Source organism: Balearica regulorum, chromosome 17 (assembly GCF_011004875.1).
Source record: "Balearica regulorum gibbericeps isolate bBalReg1 chromosome 17, bBalReg1.pri, whole genome shotgun sequence".
Lineage (NCBI taxonomy): Eukaryota > Metazoa > Chordata > Aves > Gruiformes > Gruidae > Balearica > Balearica regulorum.
In genome coordinates, this window is record NC_046200.1 from 8,826,294 (window position 1) to 8,846,147 (window position 19,854).

The 19,854-nt window shown below is 40.4% G+C and overlaps 1 protein-coding gene across 4 annotated transcripts in view; it reads right to left on the reverse strand.

Annotated features, from left to right (window-relative positions):
- Positions 1-251: 251 nt before the first annotated feature.
- The window catches only part of ZDHHC8 (zDHHC palmitoyltransferase 8), a 119,231-nt gene continuing 99,628 nt past the window's right edge, over positions 252-19,854 (reverse strand). For all 4 annotated transcript variants that reach the window (XM_075770248.1, XM_075770249.1, XM_075770250.1 and 1 more), the window contains 7 exons: positions 19,231-19,333; positions 15,683-15,774; positions 13,845-13,977; positions 12,830-12,947; positions 11,955-12,064; positions 8,085-9,121; positions 252-5,147 (listed from right to left, as the gene is read on the reverse strand). In XM_075770248.1, coding sequence (XP_075626363.1) covers positions 4,976-5,147; positions 8,085-9,121; positions 11,955-12,064; positions 12,830-12,947; positions 13,845-13,977; positions 15,683-15,774; positions 19,231-19,333 — 1,765 coding nt within the window. In that variant the 3' untranslated portion in view covers positions 252-4,975. The remainder of the gene's footprint in view (positions 5,148-8,084; positions 9,122-11,954; positions 12,065-12,829; positions 12,948-13,844; positions 13,978-15,682; positions 15,775-19,230; positions 19,334-19,854) is intronic.

Here is a 19,854-nt window from a genome sequence, read left to right on the forward strand (position 1 = left end):
GCATATTTTCTACTCTACCATAAGCACCTTGAAAATGAGACTTAACCTGCAATCACTTCTTTTAATATTTTGTCAGCTGCAGATTTTGCACTGGAACTGGCCTTTCCAGTTCTACTGTTTCAGTTCACGTTTTGCACAAGTGGAAGTGAAAAAAGGCAGCACACCATGAACCATCTTGGCAAACGAATGCATCTGAGGTGTAACTCATCAGGGAAAACCAGACACTTTAAAATACTGAAGTGACTCAAAGGTTTAAAAAATATATATGTATTACGAGAGCCACAAAAAAGGTTACAGACAGAGCTCCACAAAGCCTGCACGGATACATTCCAACAATTCAAGGTGGCAGAACAGGTGAAATACAGACCATAAAAACGGTTCGACATTAACTTTCCAGACTGTCAGAGACAGCAACCTTGACCCATCTTTCCCACACACACAAAAAAATATTGAATATATATATATATCTATAACTCTAGTCTGGACCACAGATATAGTCCAAAGAAAACCACATTGCAATTTCCACATTAGGCTTATAGGAGAATAGGCATCATCTGAGGAACGTCCATTATAATGCCCATGAGGTGATTATCTTAGGCCAAGTTGACATAACATTATGCTTGGTTAGCAATTTTAGAACAGCAACACAACACAGTTCATTTGCTGCACATAGCTCTGTGCAACCCTTAGAGCTGACTTTAATCAAACTAAGTAATTACATTTGTTTTAATTTAAAAAGAAAATGCAAGTGTAAGATATTAGGGCAGTTCCTGCTATCACCTTTCTTAAAAATTCAAGACTTGAAGACTTCATTAATGTACTTGCTTACAGACACATTTGGAGACTCTATTAACGATCTTCAGGAAAATATGCCACCTTGAGGCTTTTTCCCTTGTTCACTTCAGGTTATGTCTGCATCCAGTTTTGACATAGGGGGCCAAATGCTGGTTGTGTATCAGTGCAGTATTTGGCCCAGAGTTTCAAAGTCTTTGCTATTCAGACTTTCCTATGAGGTCAACAAACGAAGTAGTAAAAAAAGAAAATATTAAGGCTTCAAGTAAAAATATTTCCTCTCTCTCCCACCCATGTAGTAAGATACATTTAATTTCATAATACTCAATATATTATACAATTAAAGATACAGAGATCCAACTTTTCAAGGCAGATTGTACTACAATGAAAACCTGGAGGCTAAATGGGAGTGTATGAACAGAGAACGAATGGCTAATAAAATGCAATATGCAATGAAAACTGATGCATAAACTAAACAAAAACTATTGCTGTTTTTTAAATAAGTAATACAATCCACAGCTAAAAATAAAAACATGTTGAAAAGATTTAAGACTTCTGAAACATGAAATAAACATGACAAAAATAAAGAAGCTACTTTACAAGATGTGTTAACTTGTGCTGGATTTTCATGGCTGATCCCCACCTACGGTCAATTAGCATTACTTAAATGAGCTTTGATGGAGCCACATCAATTTACACCAGCTGAAGATTTGGCCTGCAGTGTCTGTAAAAACAGAGACTATCTGGGCAGAAGAACCTTACTGCTAATCTGTAAACTGCTTGAAGAACTATACTTCAACATGGGCTGGATTCTGCTCCAAAATTAGACTTAATAAATAGGTCCCTAGTCCCACAACAGGAGCCATGGAAGCAGACACTTACATTTATGAGAAAATAGGTGCAGGTTCAGTGCCTTGGATGGAAATGAGGCTGGATTTGCTGCATGCAATCTCCTGTTAACAGTTCTGCTTAGATTATTCTTTCAGAAGATTTGAATAATTTACTCCAGGCTATGTGCACTGAATTATATGCAAACCTCAAAAGGAAAAAAAAATAAAATACTTTGGTACCATTGTAAACCTATTAACAAGTCAAATGTCTCTCAACTGTGGGCGAAACTACTCACAAAACATATAATCCTCACATCTGAACCTGTAATGACACAGTGCATTCATTCTTTCCTCTGTTACCCTTTGTGAACTATGTCAAAATAACCCTGGATATTAGTGCTTTATACACACAATACTGTGTTTAGTCTTACTGAGAAATTCTCTCATGAACTAATGTAGTTACCTTCAAAGGCTCTTTGGCCCTTCAAGTTCCTCAGTAGCTTTTTCATTTATAAATGCAGGAGAAAGAACGATCAAAGTGGAGCATCACTGGGATGCAATCTCAAATATTACATTGGTGCAAATTTTCAGCCTTGCTTGCATGAATTTCATGTACATATTCAAAGATACATGATAAAATGTGCCCTTGTCTAGCTCCGTAGCCCAAATTCAGTGTGTCGCATATCCCCTCTTTTTCAGGGCTTACATATGGCATACATGATACTTTAAAAACAAGTAAGTCTTGTGATACTCTATGCACCAGAGTGAATTCCAGTCCTTGAGGAAGTACTGCATCTTCCTGAGGAGCTAACTTCAGGGTAGAGATGCAGATTAATAACAGTTAAAGATGGAAGAAATCTATAAGGCCAACTGGTCTAGCCCCTTGCCCCTGCAGGCTCACCTCTTACAGAAATTTTTTTAATGACTTGTCCAAATATAGTTTGACTGTCCTAAACAGTTAGTCTCCAATACCTGCCTTGGAAGACTATTCCACTGCTGCTTCCCCTCCATCTTTTCTGCCCCCTTCTAAATGTAGACCATTGCTTACCAGTGACAACCCTTTAATTTACCTTTGGTTTTACATCTTTTAACTAACGTATTTATAAAATTATAACACTCAATTTCCACTTAATTGCTTAACCAGTGACATGTTTTTAGCCCTTTAAATCTTCTCATCAGCCAGCCCATCCAGTCTTTTAATACATATTGCTCTGTCTGTACCTGATCCAGTTTGCCAGCATCTTTCTGGTACCGTGGTGCCTCCAGCTAAAGACAACGTTCTACGTGCCAGTGAGCAAATCTGCATAGAAAGGCTATTGTTCCTCCGCTCTGCAATGTCCCTACAGTAGGCATTTAAAATATCACCAAGGCAATAAAACGCACACTGATTTCTAGTTCACTGTCTCATAACTTTGGCCTATTGCAACTGCATTGCTTTCCAGGTTTCTCCCTTCGGGCAACATACAGCATTACACAGAGAGATGATTAACTTTCTTATGTTCTCTTCAACCTTCCTCTCTAAAAAATGATGTGATATACAAGGGACGTAATAAGCACATATTGCAGCAGATGTCAAGATTTATCATATCAAAAGATAAATTTTAACCAGGCAAAACTGAGGTCAATATTTGCCTTCTGGAATAATTAATCTCAATATACATGAAAACAAGTAAGATGTTATCAACACACTCTGAATTACTACCAAATATCTGGAGAGCTCTCCATTATAGTCAAGGACTGAAGAGGATTCAACCCCTTGAAACAAATATCCTGAAAAATGACAAATTTAGCTCTCTAGTCAAAACTATTCAGCAGGAGAACCAGGTGGGAAGTTGAGGTTTCATATGCTGACTGGCTCAGTGATAAATAATAATTTTTAGTGACTTTGGCAACAGTTGCTCAGGATATTCTTAATTGCACACATGATCTGGCTAGCTAGCATTCGTCCAGATCTCAGTACTTTCAACTTCTGAGGTGGTAACTGAATGGGAAGAAAAAGGAGATAAGGAATGGAGAAAAGAAAAAAAAAAATCCATTTGTCCCAAAATTAGCTTTGCCAGAGTTCTCATATTTGTGACAAAAGTAATGCACTCCTTTCTTGTTTTTATAGTGAAGTTCTATTTAAATCCAAAAAAGTAAATGTAGTTTTCTGGAGAGAGGAAAAGGAAACCTCAGAATGTTAAATAGATTTGATTGATATTATTTTAAAAAGTTGTTCTCCAGGGGAAAAAAACTCAAACGGAAAATCCTTTGTCTAACAGTATTGAAGACCAGAGGGAATGTGCTAGTAATTAGGCAGACAGAATATTTATATTCTTTAGATGTATGCTTGGCTCAGTTACACAACACTGTAAATTCAACAGATCATGATAACCTTGCTGCAGGATTACAGATGGCACCAGGGCAAGGCAGTAAACCATGTTATTGCCTAAATCCAACAGGTAATATAGAGGGTGCAAGGAAAGCAGCTGAGAGCTGTTTAAAATATGTTCCCATCCAAACATTTCCTTTCTTATCTGCTCAGTTTTGCTTCTGAGTCAGAGAAGCCTTTAAAAACCAGAGGGAGCAAGAGGTCAGAGTGGAAGATCCTTACTGGTGTTGCGGTCCTTTTCCACAAGAGGCGAACACGCATGCGCGCTCACACACACACACAATTTCACACACAGGGAGGCGAACGGCAGACAATGAGAAGCTGTTGCTATCCTTTCTCCTGCTCCCATCTGGGACTGGGGAGCAGGGAGGCTTTTAAAGATAACACGGCGTTGGTGGCCCAAGTGCCCTTGCCTTGCTCCTTGCTGGGAGGAGGAACCCAACCTGCAACCCCTGGGGGACACACAGAGCAGTTCTCGCACATGCAGACTGCCCAGCACAGGGAGCCTGCTTCTCATGTCAGTAGGAAAACAGCAGTTGGGCCTCTGACTCCTGCCGGACACATTGCTGGCCAGAAGGACTGGGAAGGGACATGGGAAAAACTGAATGATCCTGGACTGACCATACTTTTTCACAGCACAACTGGTACACAACAGGTTTGTTGGACAGATGTACGCACAATGGCTTTAGCACTCTCTTGCATGAAAGAAATCCGCTCTGTGGTTGTGGTGTTAGGTCATAGCCAGTTCCTGCCCATCAGTTCAGGAAGAGTCTGATGGACTGTACAATTTTTTTCCCTCAAGAATAAGGCTGCAGCTGGTTTTTGGCCAAAAGAGAAAGATGAAAACAGAACAAACCCAAAACAAGAAAAGGAGAGTGGCCGGCTGCTGCTGCTCCTTCTTTGTTGTCATTTGAGTCTTCACAGTGCTCCTAGCTTCATGGCTGGCTGAGTGGATGGCTCTTTATTTTTAATTAATTTTATTTTACACTGAAATTTCATAGGTTGTTCCACCAACTCCAGACACCTTCTTAACGTTTGAGTGTCTAGCAGGGCTGACAGGCGTCCCCTGGGAACTTGTTGTTGAACCCAACCTGGATATTCCTTTTGGCTGTCCATTTATTTTACTGTGAGGTGTCTTCAACTGCATGTCATCCCTGCATCAAAAGAAATATCAAAATATGCACTGTTAGTGACAAAAGTGTGATAGCAGAATGGCTTCATTCAGGATAAGTAATTATCCCTGTTACCCTGAGTCCCAGTGTTGCAAAATATTCAAGCATGGGAGCAATCTGGTTGAAGCCAATATACTTGATGAAAAGCCACTGAAATGAGAGAATTCATTTGGCCATTAGGTTAGTGGATCAGACCCCAGTAATATTTGTTCATTTTATTACTTGTTTAAATGCCTTGTTGAACCAAACTAATTGCATAAGCATTTGTAGGATGCACCACTGTTGACCTTAAGCCAAACTGTGTCTTACTATCAGAAATAAAACACTCAGAAAAAACACTTCCCAGTTAAATATCCAGTTAAACAGAATTATGCTGCTTATCTCTGAAAGACATAAGAGAGGTGAAGCGTAAGACTTCTTTATGGCAGAAGACAAACTGAATCAAGTCAGGAAGCACTCTAGGACGCCTGTAATTAAAGACCATATTCCGGATGGACTCTTTAAAATAATTTCCTTTCTTATGACGTACTGCCAGGGAGCATGGACAACAGGCTTTTCTCAAAAGATCTTTTAAATCCAGGCCACTACACACTAAAGCTTAATGTGGCTTGTGCCCAAGACTCACGAAGTAATTAGATAAAAGCCTACCAAAGAACTTGTGCATGTTTTAGAAGTGCCAGCACAACTGGGGTCTGCTGTATTCTCACATCTTACTCCTGCACAGTGGATGTCTGCTTGGGTTTGCCTCAGTCTGAAGTTTAACACTGGCTCATGCCAGCAGCAGTGGCCGGGGGCTGAAATACCTTCCAGAAGGGAAACCTTTCTGTCTGCCTGCAAAATGAGGCAGCCTGAGCTATTTCACACCACTCTGACTTTTTCTGGAGGCCTTAGCGTTTGACGGATTAACTGTATTCTAAAGGTAATTTCTGTCTTTACATGTGTCTGCAAAACAACACAAACTAACCTGGACTTTTACACAGCCTTCAATAGGCTCAGAATAGCTCCAAAACTAAAAGCACTTTTTATGTGGCAACCTGGTCTGACAGCTGTACCCTGGAGCTGGAGCAGCAGGTCCATCAGCTCACACCGCACCGGCTTCTGCTATGCACTTAAGCTGTGCCTGCACTAGAGAATGGAGTCGTGGGTATCTGAACCAGCAAAATAGACATTAAAAAAAAAATATAATGTGGTTTTGTAAAACACTGCTGTATCCCCAAACAGCTGAAATATGCAGGGACAAATTCTATATTTGCCTCATCAAAGTATTATAAAAGCCCTAATTCAGTGCTGAAATTCTCCTGAAGAACACAGTCTGCCTCCTGAAACAAGACAGAAAGGAGCTGGGGAGTGTTAGGGGGAATTGGAGAAGGGAAAGTAATTTGTAGTGTTGCTGACAGAGAAAACGCGCTAGGTTTACAAAGCACAGAGTGCCTGTGGGAGGTTTACTTCAGTAGGTAAACCGCTTCAAGTTTATTAAGCTATTCATTTATTAATCTAGGTACTTGACTTGACTTTAGGAACTTCAGTAAAAAACATCCTCTGCAGTAATATCGTATGTCTGCAACTTTCTTTAACGTCTGATGGGATCTGTAGCTATCTTAACAGCTAGACCATTTTTGCCAAACACTGTGTTTTTTATTACTTCAAAGAGCTGAACTGAAGTAAATCTACAAGCTCTACATTTTAAACAAGCACAATGTAAAAGCAGTGGGACTGACAGGCTGACAGCATTACCAAGAACCAGAGACTAAGGCAAACAGCTTCTCATAATAGCATCCTTCCTACAGCAGCAGCTGACACATCCAGGTCTCAAACAGAGGACAGAAAGGCAGAAGAAAGTCCACAGGTCTTCTTTCACTGAAACAGACTTGTTTCTTTAATACATAAGAAAAGAAAAAAAAAAGGCTGTCTACCTCCTGAATGTTAGATCTTCCACTAGTAGACAAATCATCTTAACAACTATGATTCACTTGAAAATACTGAGCAAAAACTTGCTGGCACTAAACTTCAGCAGACCTACAATAATGGTTCTCCCACATTTCAGTAACTTTGCCCAAAATGTTGGATAATACTGGAGTGCAAAACTTGGGACCTTAACCAGAGGACAGCACAGTGCAGCAAGTGCCTGATGCAAAGAAAACCTAGATGAGTCCTCCAGACCCCAACCGTCTGAAATACTGCATCCTCAGCAGGATCATGTAGCTCTTTTCAGACTTTCCAAGCCCTATAGTCTCCAGAAGGAAAAGAAAGAAAGATAAGTGCATGCAGAAGCTGCAGCTGAGGATCTTGCTCAGATACCGGTTACTCAGGCTCTCAGCACAGCAAATCCTCTCCCCACACTTTCTCACAGGAAGGAAGGAGGCAGCGAGGCCCTAACATAACGTCAAGATGGTCTGTGCTTTTATCACCAGTTCTGTACTACAGGACACTCAACATTGCTAAATACACAGAGCTCTAAGCCAAACACAATTTCCAGGACTGGTCTCAGCCCATTTCCCTTAGTGCTGGGTATGCTTGCACGTGCTGTGATCCCAGCTTTGCCTCTGTGTCCAAGCAAGGGCTGGGTCCAGCCTCCCTTTAGGCTGCAAACTAAAACAGCTCCACCCTTTTGTGGGTAACAAGAGGGAGATAATCTGCCTCTTGTCTTGCAAATAATTATCCAACTCAGGTAAGCCACTAAATCACTATGACTTCTACAACTTAATTGACCGCCTGTAGTTCAGGTTACAGCGAATGTGCAAGCATTTTGTCATGATGAGGTTGCTATGAGGGTGTCACAGAATTGAAGAGCACCCACAAACCTCCCACCCTTGCTGGCCTACAGCAAACATGTAATATGGGTCGTGCTTCCAGTGAAGCGCTCTGCACTTGCTTGCAAACAGATTCACATCACTAAGCAGCACCTAAAGCAGTACATACCTTTGTGCTCCCACTGATTGCACCTCTGTAATTTCCACAGTGTTTACAAATGAGACAGCCTTCGGGCCTCCATAAGAGGGTGACCTAGGCATCCCTGTGGGGGACGACGGGACCTGGTGGCCCGGGGATTTGTAGGAGCCATTGCTCACCCTGCCCTGTAGTGCTTGATGAGACTGGACATTATTATTGGCTAAATCAGCTTGCAGAGAGGTTGTGGAAGTCCTTGGTGCTCTTGTCATTGCACTTGAGAGTGAAGACACTGAGGACTGCAGTATAGGGTTCCTTGTGCTAAAACTGGTAGCAGCCATCAGATTGTCTCTAGATCCATATCTCATTGCCATGCTGCGTGGGTCTTCAGAGAGCGTGCTGACTTGCTGAAGGCTGTAAGAGCTAGGGGTGTCATAGACACCCGAGTCTGCAAACACTGAATCAGGGTGCGAGTGGAGGAGCTTCTCCCTCTCTTCCATCTCTTTCCTCTCCTGGATGGATGCCATAATGGTTTTGGAAAGGTTATCATAGCGAACTGGGGAGGGGTCTCGCTGATGCGGAGCTGGACCCCCCAGCACTGGGCTGAAGCTCTGTGGTGGCTGGCGTTGCAGCTCACTCCCCCGTAGATGGCACATTTTGGCTGATAAATATGGGGAGTGGTACCCAACGGAGCTGACCGCAGAATGGGCGATGCACTTCCTCCCCGAGGGTGACATGGGGTTTAGCAAACTGTCATATGAAAGACTCCCATTTCTGTTTGACAGGGAATTGGGAGAAAAGATGCTTTTGTAAGGGGTGGAAGCCGCCCCTTCAGACTTTATTGGATGAAGGGGCACTTTGTCTGTCCCTCTCCTACCAGCAGATTTCAGGCTCAGGGATCGTGAATTGATGGCAAAGGAATCTATCTGGAGTGGGGAAGACTGATAGGTCTTGTGGAGGGAGCTCTTCCGGTAGCTGGGGATGTCCAAGCTGGGTTCGGACTGGTAATCAAGGCTCCTGCCATCCTCTTCTATCAGAGCCCCTTGACTGTGTCCCTCCTGCATGGTGATCTAAAACAGAGGTGAATATGAGAAACACAAGCCAATGATATGTAAGTACAGGTTTGCTCTCCATGGTGAGTGCATGGGAAGGAAAGAGCTAGAGGTCTTTTCTCGGACTCTCAGTCCAGCTATGACACAGGCTCATTGTAAGGAATCTCCTCACTCCCATTCGGCATATGGATAAGTACCTTAGAAGCAAGAAGGAGTTATTCATAATAAGTGCTAAATAATATTGACAGTAATAAATATGTCAATACCTGGACACTGAAAACACGGAATGAGAGACCTTCTGAACTGAGACTCAAGTCTCAGTCAAGGTAAATAGGATTGTAATCTGATAATAGTGCCCTTGGAAAAAGCACTTCACTTCAAGTTTTCTACAAATAGCTCTTGAGTTGAGGGATGCCTGGTTTTAAGTGTGGAGTCAGAAATACTTTAGGCTTCATTTCAACACACTGGGGACTAGCACACTCTTATCCACTTTACTCAGAGCTATGAATATTCAGTAATTCTGATTTTCTGGTCATAGGTCTTCAAAATGAAGCATCTAAGCTTAATTAGAGCAGAGAGGCTCCTTCCCACCATTTAGACAACAAAATGAAGCAATTTTCTCTTTGTTTATTGCCTGTGTAGGAAAGAGTGGCCACATCAGAGAAGGAAACATAGGCCATAATTTATTTATGTGCAATGAAAACAGATAGGACTTCATTTTGGTTTTCTCTGTGAAAGATTGCTTACAGTTCTGTTCACTTAAAATGCCATTTTGTGCTAAGCAAATAATTTTTACTGTTATTTTTAAGGAAGATTTTGCCATAATGCACAATAAATTGGCTACATTGACTCTGCAAAAAAAGGAATTATTATCAATCACATATTTAATCAGAAATGCAGTCCATGGAGTTTGTTCTTTATCTAATTTCTTTTAAAGGAAAATTATCCAAAAAAGCATAACTGGCAAAAGTTCTAAATTTTTCTTCAAGATTTTTTTCTTTGAGCTAGAAGATAGGGAAATATGCAAAACAGCTCGCTATCTTCTATAGCATGGTGCTAAATTTGGCCTTCTCTGGAAAAAGAAGACCAAGTGACAGCCTGTAAAGGAGAAGGAGTCGTAGCTTATCTTATAAGTAAATTTGTGCTACTTATCCTTGTGCTGCAATCCCTCTTTCCTAATAGCTTTCACTGCTCAAAAGCAGAATTAATTGGCAAGCTGAAGAACTGATATAGAAGAGACAACACGATATTCCTCACACCAGCTAGTCTCTTTCCCTCTGTACCTTATACTTAGATATGGCTTGCCAGACAATATTGGCTTGCCAAGTGAACTCATTTTTATAATATTCTTGACTACTAGAGAGTTGTGACTACTATAAAATTGAACAAGTCTACAAAGCTGATTGTGTGCACACCAGTCAGCCTATAACAATATCTTTTTAAGTTAGGATTGAAACAGCAACCCTCGGAGTGAAGGTGTGTACCCTGTTATCATTTCAAGCACTGCCCAGTCTCCTGGCCTAATCAGAACCTATCCTGTATCTATATTGCATCTATGGCTATGGACTGGATGAATAAAACAAGCTTGCCTTCCATGGCTCTCTGACTTTTGGCATCATGTCCCAAAATACCATCTCTTGCTTACACAGCTCAAAATTGCTAGCTGATGCCTGTAAATAGAATATTTTGAATGGGACATCAAGCCATTTTTCATGTAATAAAGTGAAGATGATAGGATATTAAACTTTTTGGATACAGTGAACACACTGTTGTTCTTATGTTCCCTTTCATAAGCCAACATTTATTCATTTTCTGGACAGATACTAGCAACATTTTCTTCACCGTTTAAGGAACATTCTGTCTTATTCCAGTGTTGCTGCAGTCAATTATTTATCTCTACCATATTTTCCTCTCCTTATTTACTCCCTTCTTGTTCTTGCAGGGGTGACATTGGAGGAGCTGATGAAATTAATTGTAAGAAAACTGCATTGTGTGTGGTATGTGTGTTTTAAGGGTATTTCCCTTATGAAGATTTGGATACATATTGCAAATATACGAGTTAGACCAGTGATTTTCAGACTGCTGTTCTTAGGTCCCGAGGGGGCAAGGAATAGTTGCAACAAATCCATGAGAAGTGAGAAAAATAAGTCCATTAGAGGTGGGCTTAGTTTTGTACTCTGCTTCCAAAGGAAACAGTCTAAACTGTTTCCAAACTTCTAAGCAAAAGAGAAAACAATCAAAATTCCAGAGCAAGTCTCTCAAATTGTTTGGACCTCAGTTTTCTTGATAGGAAGAAACGATGCCAAGTGTTTGGAAGCCTTTTTTGCCCTTTATATAACCCAGATACACTGAGAAGGTGCTAAGGAAGGTCAAACATGAGGAATCTTCCATTAATTTTAACTAAAATATCTCTTGGGATGCTTTAAAAGTTGTTTCTGTTTTGCAAGCAGACATCTTAAGGAATCACTGAGCATGTTGTCTGTTGGCTAAAGGGTCTGATCCAGAAAAGCACTAAGCATGCCCAGCTCACCCTCTGAAGTGAATGGGAGTTGGCATCTATGTCAGGAGAAGCCAATGGGAGGTGACACTTCTCAGCATCTGAGGATCAGGCCGAGACACTGGTAAAGCAGCAGTGCATGCCTGTCAGCAGGACAGATGTGTCAAGCTCAACAGAGGAAAGCTGCAAAAGCAGACATGTTTTCATAAGGAGCATAGTGAAAATACACGCTATCGCACAACAATGCCAAGTGGTGTTATTTACTTGTACATTCACTAGAGCCCTGCAGTGAATTATCCTCAGTTCCATGTTGCCTTGTGTTAGCTGCCAGGAGATTCTCCCACGCTCACTCACCTGCTCAGCCGTGGCATGGTAGTGGACTTTGGGATTGTTGCTGAAAGCTGGTCGATACTTGTACATGGCAGGTGTAGGAGGGCTGATCAGTTTGGGTGAAAGGCCACCTTCTGTAAAAGAAAAGGAAAAAAAAAAAAAAAGGACTTTCTATTAAAATGTGTGGACAGAATGCTATCATCCCTAATTCCTTGCTATCCATGGTCCTCTGCAAACAGATCTGTTCTGGAAAGAATAAAACTTGCAGTCCTTTTGTGCAGAATCCCACCAAAATCAATGGGGCCTCTGTGGAAATAACAGTACATGGCTACCAGATCAGCAATCTAAAGAGAAGAAACAAGGTATAAAATATTAAGCGGGGTGACATATTTTGGTGAGTAGTAATTTTGCCATAATTTGAAATACTATATATTTGGGTTGAATTCAGCTACTAGTTTTGTCTGAGATAAAAAAACAAAACAAAACAGAACAAAAAAAAATAATTTATTTAATAGTATCAAAGCTTTAATTTCACATTTTCATAAATGAAATAATTCAGTTTGAAATACCTAAGCATTTAATGCTAATATTTCTGATTCCTTAGTTAAAAATTATATTTTTCATTCAAAAAATGACGAAAAATTTAAGAAGGGGTTTAAAAGGGTTTAAAAACTCTGTGAAACTGAAATGAAATATCCAACCTAGGCCGGAATGAACCACTTCAAGCTGACTTTTCTCTCCCCTTTCTGCTGTTTATTCCTCTAGCTCAGAGCTCTTGTAAATAGAAAAAATCCTTCACTCAGATACTATTACTGCTTTGAAAGAATACCAGAAGCCTTTTAAAGAGGCTGAAATATTTTCTTATTAATAAAAGTAAAATACCGATCATGCAACTATACCTTCACTGGTCCCCAGCTGCCCTTTTAGCTCAGAGTACTTGCTTGGATCTCCTTTGGGTGGGAGAGGTGGTTGCACATCCATACTTTTATCATCCAGACCTTCCAGGCTAATTTTAGACTGAAAATGACCAAAGAATCAAACATTACCCACAACTTGGTTAAATAACAGCATGTGTCAGAGTGCTGGATGTACGACAGAACATGAACTACCTATACCTATCATGACAAACGCGATTTAGCACTGCAGACAAGGATTGTCATGTGTAAAATTAGCATTGTCATAACAAGCCAGTATAATTTTAAATGGACTATCCTAGTCTACTTGGCATGCTAAATAACATCATCATCACACTAGTTAATATGTGGTAGAAGACAATGGTGTTTTCTAGCATTTTTTGTCAACTTTCTAGGCAACTCTCAGCAAGCAACTATCCCAAGAGTGTAACAAGTAACTATCCACAAAAATCTTGCAAGGTGGCTTCTTTTGAATTCACTGCTTTTTATATGACTAAATAAATCCTTCTCTCTATTTCATGGGAAGAGAAACTGAAAAAAAGAAGAGGAAAGAAGAGAATTCAGCTTCTGAGCCAATATTCCTTTCACTGGACCACAAGCCTTCCTGCAGTCCAGAAGCTCAAAACCTTCTTTGAAGTAGAACAGCTGACTTGGTGGTCCAAGGGTTCCCGCAATGTGTTAGGTTAGTTAAAACTAATTTGCACACCAAGAGGTGGCAACTCTTGGGACAGAAAGTAACTATTGCAAAGAAAAACTTCTTCCAAAAGATGTCCAGAGGCATTCTATTATAGAGCTGCAAAAAGGGCTGTTTCTGGATCAAGAGCTGCTGTTACTGAACCTGGGTTACTTTCAGAGGATGAAGTATATGACAAGAACTCAACCTCCATCATTTTCTCAAAAAAATGCATCATCTCAAAGAGATTTTCAGTGACAAACTCATTCTCAGGCTTGATAATGCTCAATCCATACCTTTAAAAGCAGCACTTGAAGGCTGCCTTACCTTGCTTCGGTTGAGGTTGGCTTGGATTCCATTGTCACTGATCTTCACTGTGATCTGTCGCTCAGATAAATCAGGTCTGAGGAAGGGAGGCTTCACACTCACAGCTTGCTTTTTCTTGGGCTCAACTATGTACCTGATTAATTGTTCAACAGTCATCATTAAAATAAAAAATAACCTAAGAACAAGGCATAGATACAAGAAAATTTTCCTGCTTCCAGGGTATGATTTAAGAATGTGTCAGAATCTAGGTAAGCAAACTCCATTTATGTCAATGGATGTAATAATTAAAAAGCAATAAAAAGATCAGTTTTTTTTTTTTAGTGAGCAAAAGGAGAGGATGCATTAAAAAACCAAAGCAATTTCTGAAGCACTGATGGACAAGAGCACAGTTCACATGAAGAGAAAAAGAGAGGCCTACCACCAATGAAAGCCATTTACAAGATCTTACACAGCTAACATGAAACAGCTTCCCTGCGGTGGAAAACAGTGACTGAGGGATTAAGACCCAGCACATGGGGAGTTAACATGGAGCAGGTGATGTGCTGTCAGTTCTAGCTCACTACATGGTGACTTTCTTTACATGGTTTCTGTAGTGTGTTTAGAGTGTTCAAATAAATGGAGGTAAAAGAAACAGACAGGTCTATAGGAAGCAACAAATCTAAAGGGAAATGGCTGACTTTAGATATCTAATTTCTTTCAGTGGACTAGAATTCTGTAAGTGCAATTGGGCAGTGGCTCTACAATGCATAAATATCAATACACACACAAGCTTTCTCTGTTTTATCTAGTGAATAGGACATAGTGATGGCTCAGTGACTTTCAATATACAGGATGATTTGAACAGGTCTTCACAAAACACGAACATTCTGCTTGCTGAAAGTCTGAGAATAGCCATGATGATAGTACTCACACTCCTCTCTTAACAGGAGTGTCTCCCAACTTGTAATATCTGCCTCTCTTAAAGTACCTTGACCTGATTTTCACATTTTGGTAAGTCTGAGAAGTAGCTATTCCAGTGTCTTAACTTTAACACATGTAATAGTCTTTTAGGACTTATTTATTGCATAGTGAAGGGAAAAAAAAAAAAAAGGCAGATAATAGGGTCTAGAATTGCTCAACATCCTGAAAAGGCTCAAATAAGTCTTCTTGTAGGATGATTATTAACATATTTGCAGGCCGGACAGCTCAGCACCTAGGATATTTATACTCCAGCTGATCTATTGCATTAAAATCCTGATTTCAAAATGTGAAACGATAAATCCATTTCCCCAAAAATAGAAAGCCATAAATAAAATCCCAAGTTCTATGATGTAGACCTCATTGAAAATCTGTTTTATGATAATGAAAGTGCCAGTGAGATTGAAAACCACAGCAGCCTTAAATTAGATTTAAATCTTAAGGAGAAAGGCTGATTTTAGATTCCTTCCTTTTCTCCAGCAGACCAGAATACCTGGACATTGATTGTACAGTGCAAAAAATCATGTTGGGAATATGATAACATAAGGAAACTTACTTTGTTACTGAAATCCACTGGATAAACAAGCTGGTGAAGACAAGGGTATCAGCTCTCAATATAATTTGACATGGTCATTCCAAATAAATATTTCAGGGATGAGGGTTATGAATTACATGAAGAAAACGTCTACTTGGACAGCAGGTTACAGCCATGCAACAGTGAAGCGGCTATTACGGAACTCTGCCTTCAGGAGTGTTTTGCTTTACTTCCCTGTTATTTCATCAATAGTCTTTCACTTGTGAGTCCAAGCAAGTGCATTTTCTTCCTCTGTCCCAACAACTACTCTGCCTCCCTCATTCCCAGTTGAGAGCATTTCTCTTACCTGGGAGCCAAGGGGCTGCACAGCACATGTTCCACATTTCCACAGCATCCTCGGGTAAAAGGATTCACTCCCCCACGGAATTTACCTGTCACCTGGAAACAGATTCAGGACAGTGCTCAAACCTCTGGTTATAGAAAAGTCATATCCAAACCCTCAGAAAGCCAAGAACAAGTATGCCTTGCTCTGACTCTAGTGTCTCCAAACAGACTGGTTTTCTCTGAACGTTGCACTTCCTCTCTCCTGCTCTAACACACTACTTCCATCAGCTACTTCTAGCTAGGAGGCACACCAACTAAAGATCCCTTCCCAAAAGAGGGGCAAGCTCAATGTGACTGTGTTTCAAAGCGGCCAGGTTCATCTCTTCATGCTGCTCCTGCATTAGATTCATGCCTGCTGTCAGCCAGACATCCTGTTTTGGTCCCTTTCATTCCCCTGTCACTTCCACTCCTCTGCCTTGGCAAGTCCCCTCCAAACAAACAGGAATGTCAATTCAACATTGGTAACGTTGGAGGAGAGCAATGTTTCCTCGCTATCAGCATCCCATCCCTAGCAGCAATCAGTACAAAACACTGCCTTATGCAGGAGGGTGCCAGGAACTCCCTGGTGATTATGATGTTTGCTTGGAAATGAGCTAGTTTAATAAAAGCCAAGCCTCATTAGATTGGCGGAATCCATTCAAAGCTTCATAAGCATTATAAAGGGTTTGTACTCTACAGGCAGATACTTGAAAGTAACCATATGGGGATAAATACCAATAAAACCAGAGAGATTAATAGTGGTTGCCATTAAAAGCATTACTGTTGCTGTTTGCAAGTAATGCATTTTAATGAACTCATAGTTCTGATTTAGCAACAAGTTTACAGAGTACCAGAAATACTTTAATTACTTGCACATAAAATAACAACGATTAAATGATTTTGCGATATATTATGCTGGCCTCTTGACATAACGTAAAACTGTTTAAAAAGGCCAAGAGAGAAATGTTGGAAGTTCCGAGTGTTGGAAGAGTAACCTGATGACTAAAACATGGGCCTGGCACATTTGGCACATCTGCATTCAATCCTGGGCTTAAGCTGACTTGTGCCAGATGCTGGCACAGCACTTCATATCTCTGTGCCCATCTTCTCAAACATAATATGAAAATAAAATTTCTCTAACTCACAGATTACATTACTAATTATATCAATTTGGTTTCTAAAGTAGTTTGAAATCCACTGATATAAAGCAGTCTCAGAAGGAAGGATATTTATTTACTCTATTCAGAAACTAAAAATACAGGATATGAGCAGATGTTGGGTTATGGGTTATTTTGATTCCATAAAAGACTTTCAGAGGCATTCAGAAAGCTCACAAACATCTAAACTCAGCCACTATGCACTCCTAAATCACAGTCTGCCTACTATGAATGCTCAAAACTACAAACTTTGGAGTGAACAAATACGAAAAGTTTACAGTAAAACAACACGAATATCTGTACCACTGGCCTATAAAATACACTGGGAAAAGACGATAAGTGGAGCTGAGCATATTGTAACTGGAAAGCTGACAGCAGATAACTAACAGTGTGAGAAAACAGAATCAATACTGAGACTGCAGGAGAAAAGTGAATGTTTTAAAACAGTGGCAAAGCCAGGAGCAGATCTCATATCCATCACTCCTGGTCTGGTGCTCTAATTACTTAGATATGCCTCCTTGGAAAGGGACCTGAAGGCTGGGAACATCCATCCTCCAGTTACAGATAGGCAGTAATATGACTAAACAGAAATGAAGACCAGATTATATTTAATTTTCAGAAAATGGCATGGGAAAATGAATTAATTTCAAGTGGTTTGGTAGCTCAGGAAAACAAACCGAGCTAGGATGTGTTTTCCAATATTTATTTCAATCAAGTTAAATGCAAAATTCTCAACCTTCCTACATGTTAGTGTAGCCACAAACACAAGAAGTTAGATTTTACCCTTTTTTGATTTAAATTTTTCCCTCCTCCTCAGCCTAAAATTTTCATAGACAAGTTTTCATCACTGAACAATGACAAGCCTAAGGCAAACCATGATTTGGGTTAGGAGACCGAAATGCCCTGATTTTCATGCCACTACTGTTAGCACTATCAAACCTAATACTTGTCCAAAATCAATTTTAAAATGAAGAGCAGCTGATTTCCAAGCAAGACAGAGAAAAGCATTTAAAGATCTACAGCTACGGTAAGCCTGCTTTGTTCAAGGGCCATGTTAGGCAACAATTCAGGCTGACTTCAGATTCTTCACTTATGTAAACCTCCCACACTTTTCTGGATAAAAGTTTTTATTGTCTCCTGTGGGACAGAAGACAATCTCATCCCAGTTTACAAAGGCCTGGCCTCAGACAGATGTCTTCAACTCTTACAGTCTGCACAGCAGCCATACAAGCTACATAAGCAAGAAGCCATCAGCCTGCAGGACAGCCAGAACAGCACACTGCTCAGCATGAGCTAGAGAGTGCCCATAGATGCAAGAGCAGTAAAAACACATTTGGGAAAAAAGAAAAGAAGGAAAAGGAAAAGGAAAAGGAAAAGGAAAAGGAAAAGGAAAAGGAAAAGGAAAAGGAAAAGGAAAAGGAAAAGGAAAAGGAAAAGGAAAAGGAAAAGGAAAAGGAAAAGGAAAAGGAAAAGGAAAAGGAAAAGGAAAATGATGTGGAAAAAGAGTGAAAAAAACCCCAGATGTGTGATGGGTGCTTTGGAGCTGGAGCTGTGAAAGGGTGAACTACTGGAAAGCACACAATTAATTAGCCTTGGGAAGAAAGCTGAAAATGCTGTGTGCAGCTGCTGGCATGCTGTGTGACCCAGTGTCAAGCTTTCTAACTGAGCTACCTCTTAGGAATGGCAGGGGCATGCTATCAATCCCATGACTAGATCTCTATCACCATATCATGCTATTGATATGCATATAGGTCTGGATTATATATATTTCAGTAACTGTAAAGTCAAGTTTTACAGGCTTTTTGGCACAAGATGTCATGTTGGCACTTGGTTTGGAGAAGCAAAACAAGTTAGGTCCAATAGCCTGTCTGTGTGAGTGTGCACATATGCATGAGAACAAGAGAGAGACAGAGAGGCAGAGACAAAGAGCTAGCTCAGATCTTATGTGCAGTGTGGGTTAGCTGGGGGAGTTCAAAATATCAGCAGACGGGGCAAAAGCATGATTTAATCTTTTCCTTTCTTTCTTTCATTCAATCTCATGATTTGTTCAGTCTGACTCATAAAGTTTGAGCTGCTGGAGATGATGGTACTCACCACATAAAACCTATTTCAAGGCCATGAGTAGATTTTAAATGGTAATAAGCCTGGAATGATCCTTTGTGGTTAGAAGGGGGAAATCTTTGCTTGTAGTGCATTCAAGAAAAAAATCTGAAAATAAAAAACTAGGCAATTTTCCTAGATCTTCACAAAAGCTCCAGTAAGAGTGTTACTGCTAAGATTTGGATCATTTCTTGCTTTACCCAAGCTGACTTGCTGAATTTCCTTCCCAACTCAACATCTTAGCCTCAAACACAGAGAAAGGATTGCTTCTTACCTGTTCATTCGTTGTGCGCCCTCGGGCCACTAGAACAATATGGAAGCCAGTGAGACCAATGACTGGAATAAAGAATAACCCAGCCACACACATGACAGCCATTCTGTATCCAGGAGTTAAAGAAACTGGGATGAATGAAGGAGAGGGAGAGGAAAAGGAGAGAAAAAGATAATCTTGGAAGTAAGGAGGGTGTCCCTCGCCTTTAATTAGGCTGACTAAATTCTATCTTAAAGTCAGGTCCATCTGCTCCTAGCCTGGGTCCTTATCCTTGAGGTGGTTAAAAAATAATGTGAACTCATTGATTCTGGCTCTAACCATCTTGTAAAGACCATTCTGCACTAATCTATCAACAGGAGTAGCACCCCTCAGAGCCAGGGGTTTGTGTATTACACCAGCATCCAGGGGGGCTGCTTCCAGGGCAAATTCTGCTTTAAAATACAGTAAAGTGTACTGTACAGTAAGTGCAGTACAGTAAGTACTTACTTAGTAAATAGTACCCAGCATTTTATAGTCACACCCAACTGGAAGTAAAATTTGGGGAGACAGCATATCCTTCTGCTGGGTTTTCATGGGAAAGATTGAGATAGACAAAAGGTCAGCTATAGTTTTGGGGGTAATCGATGG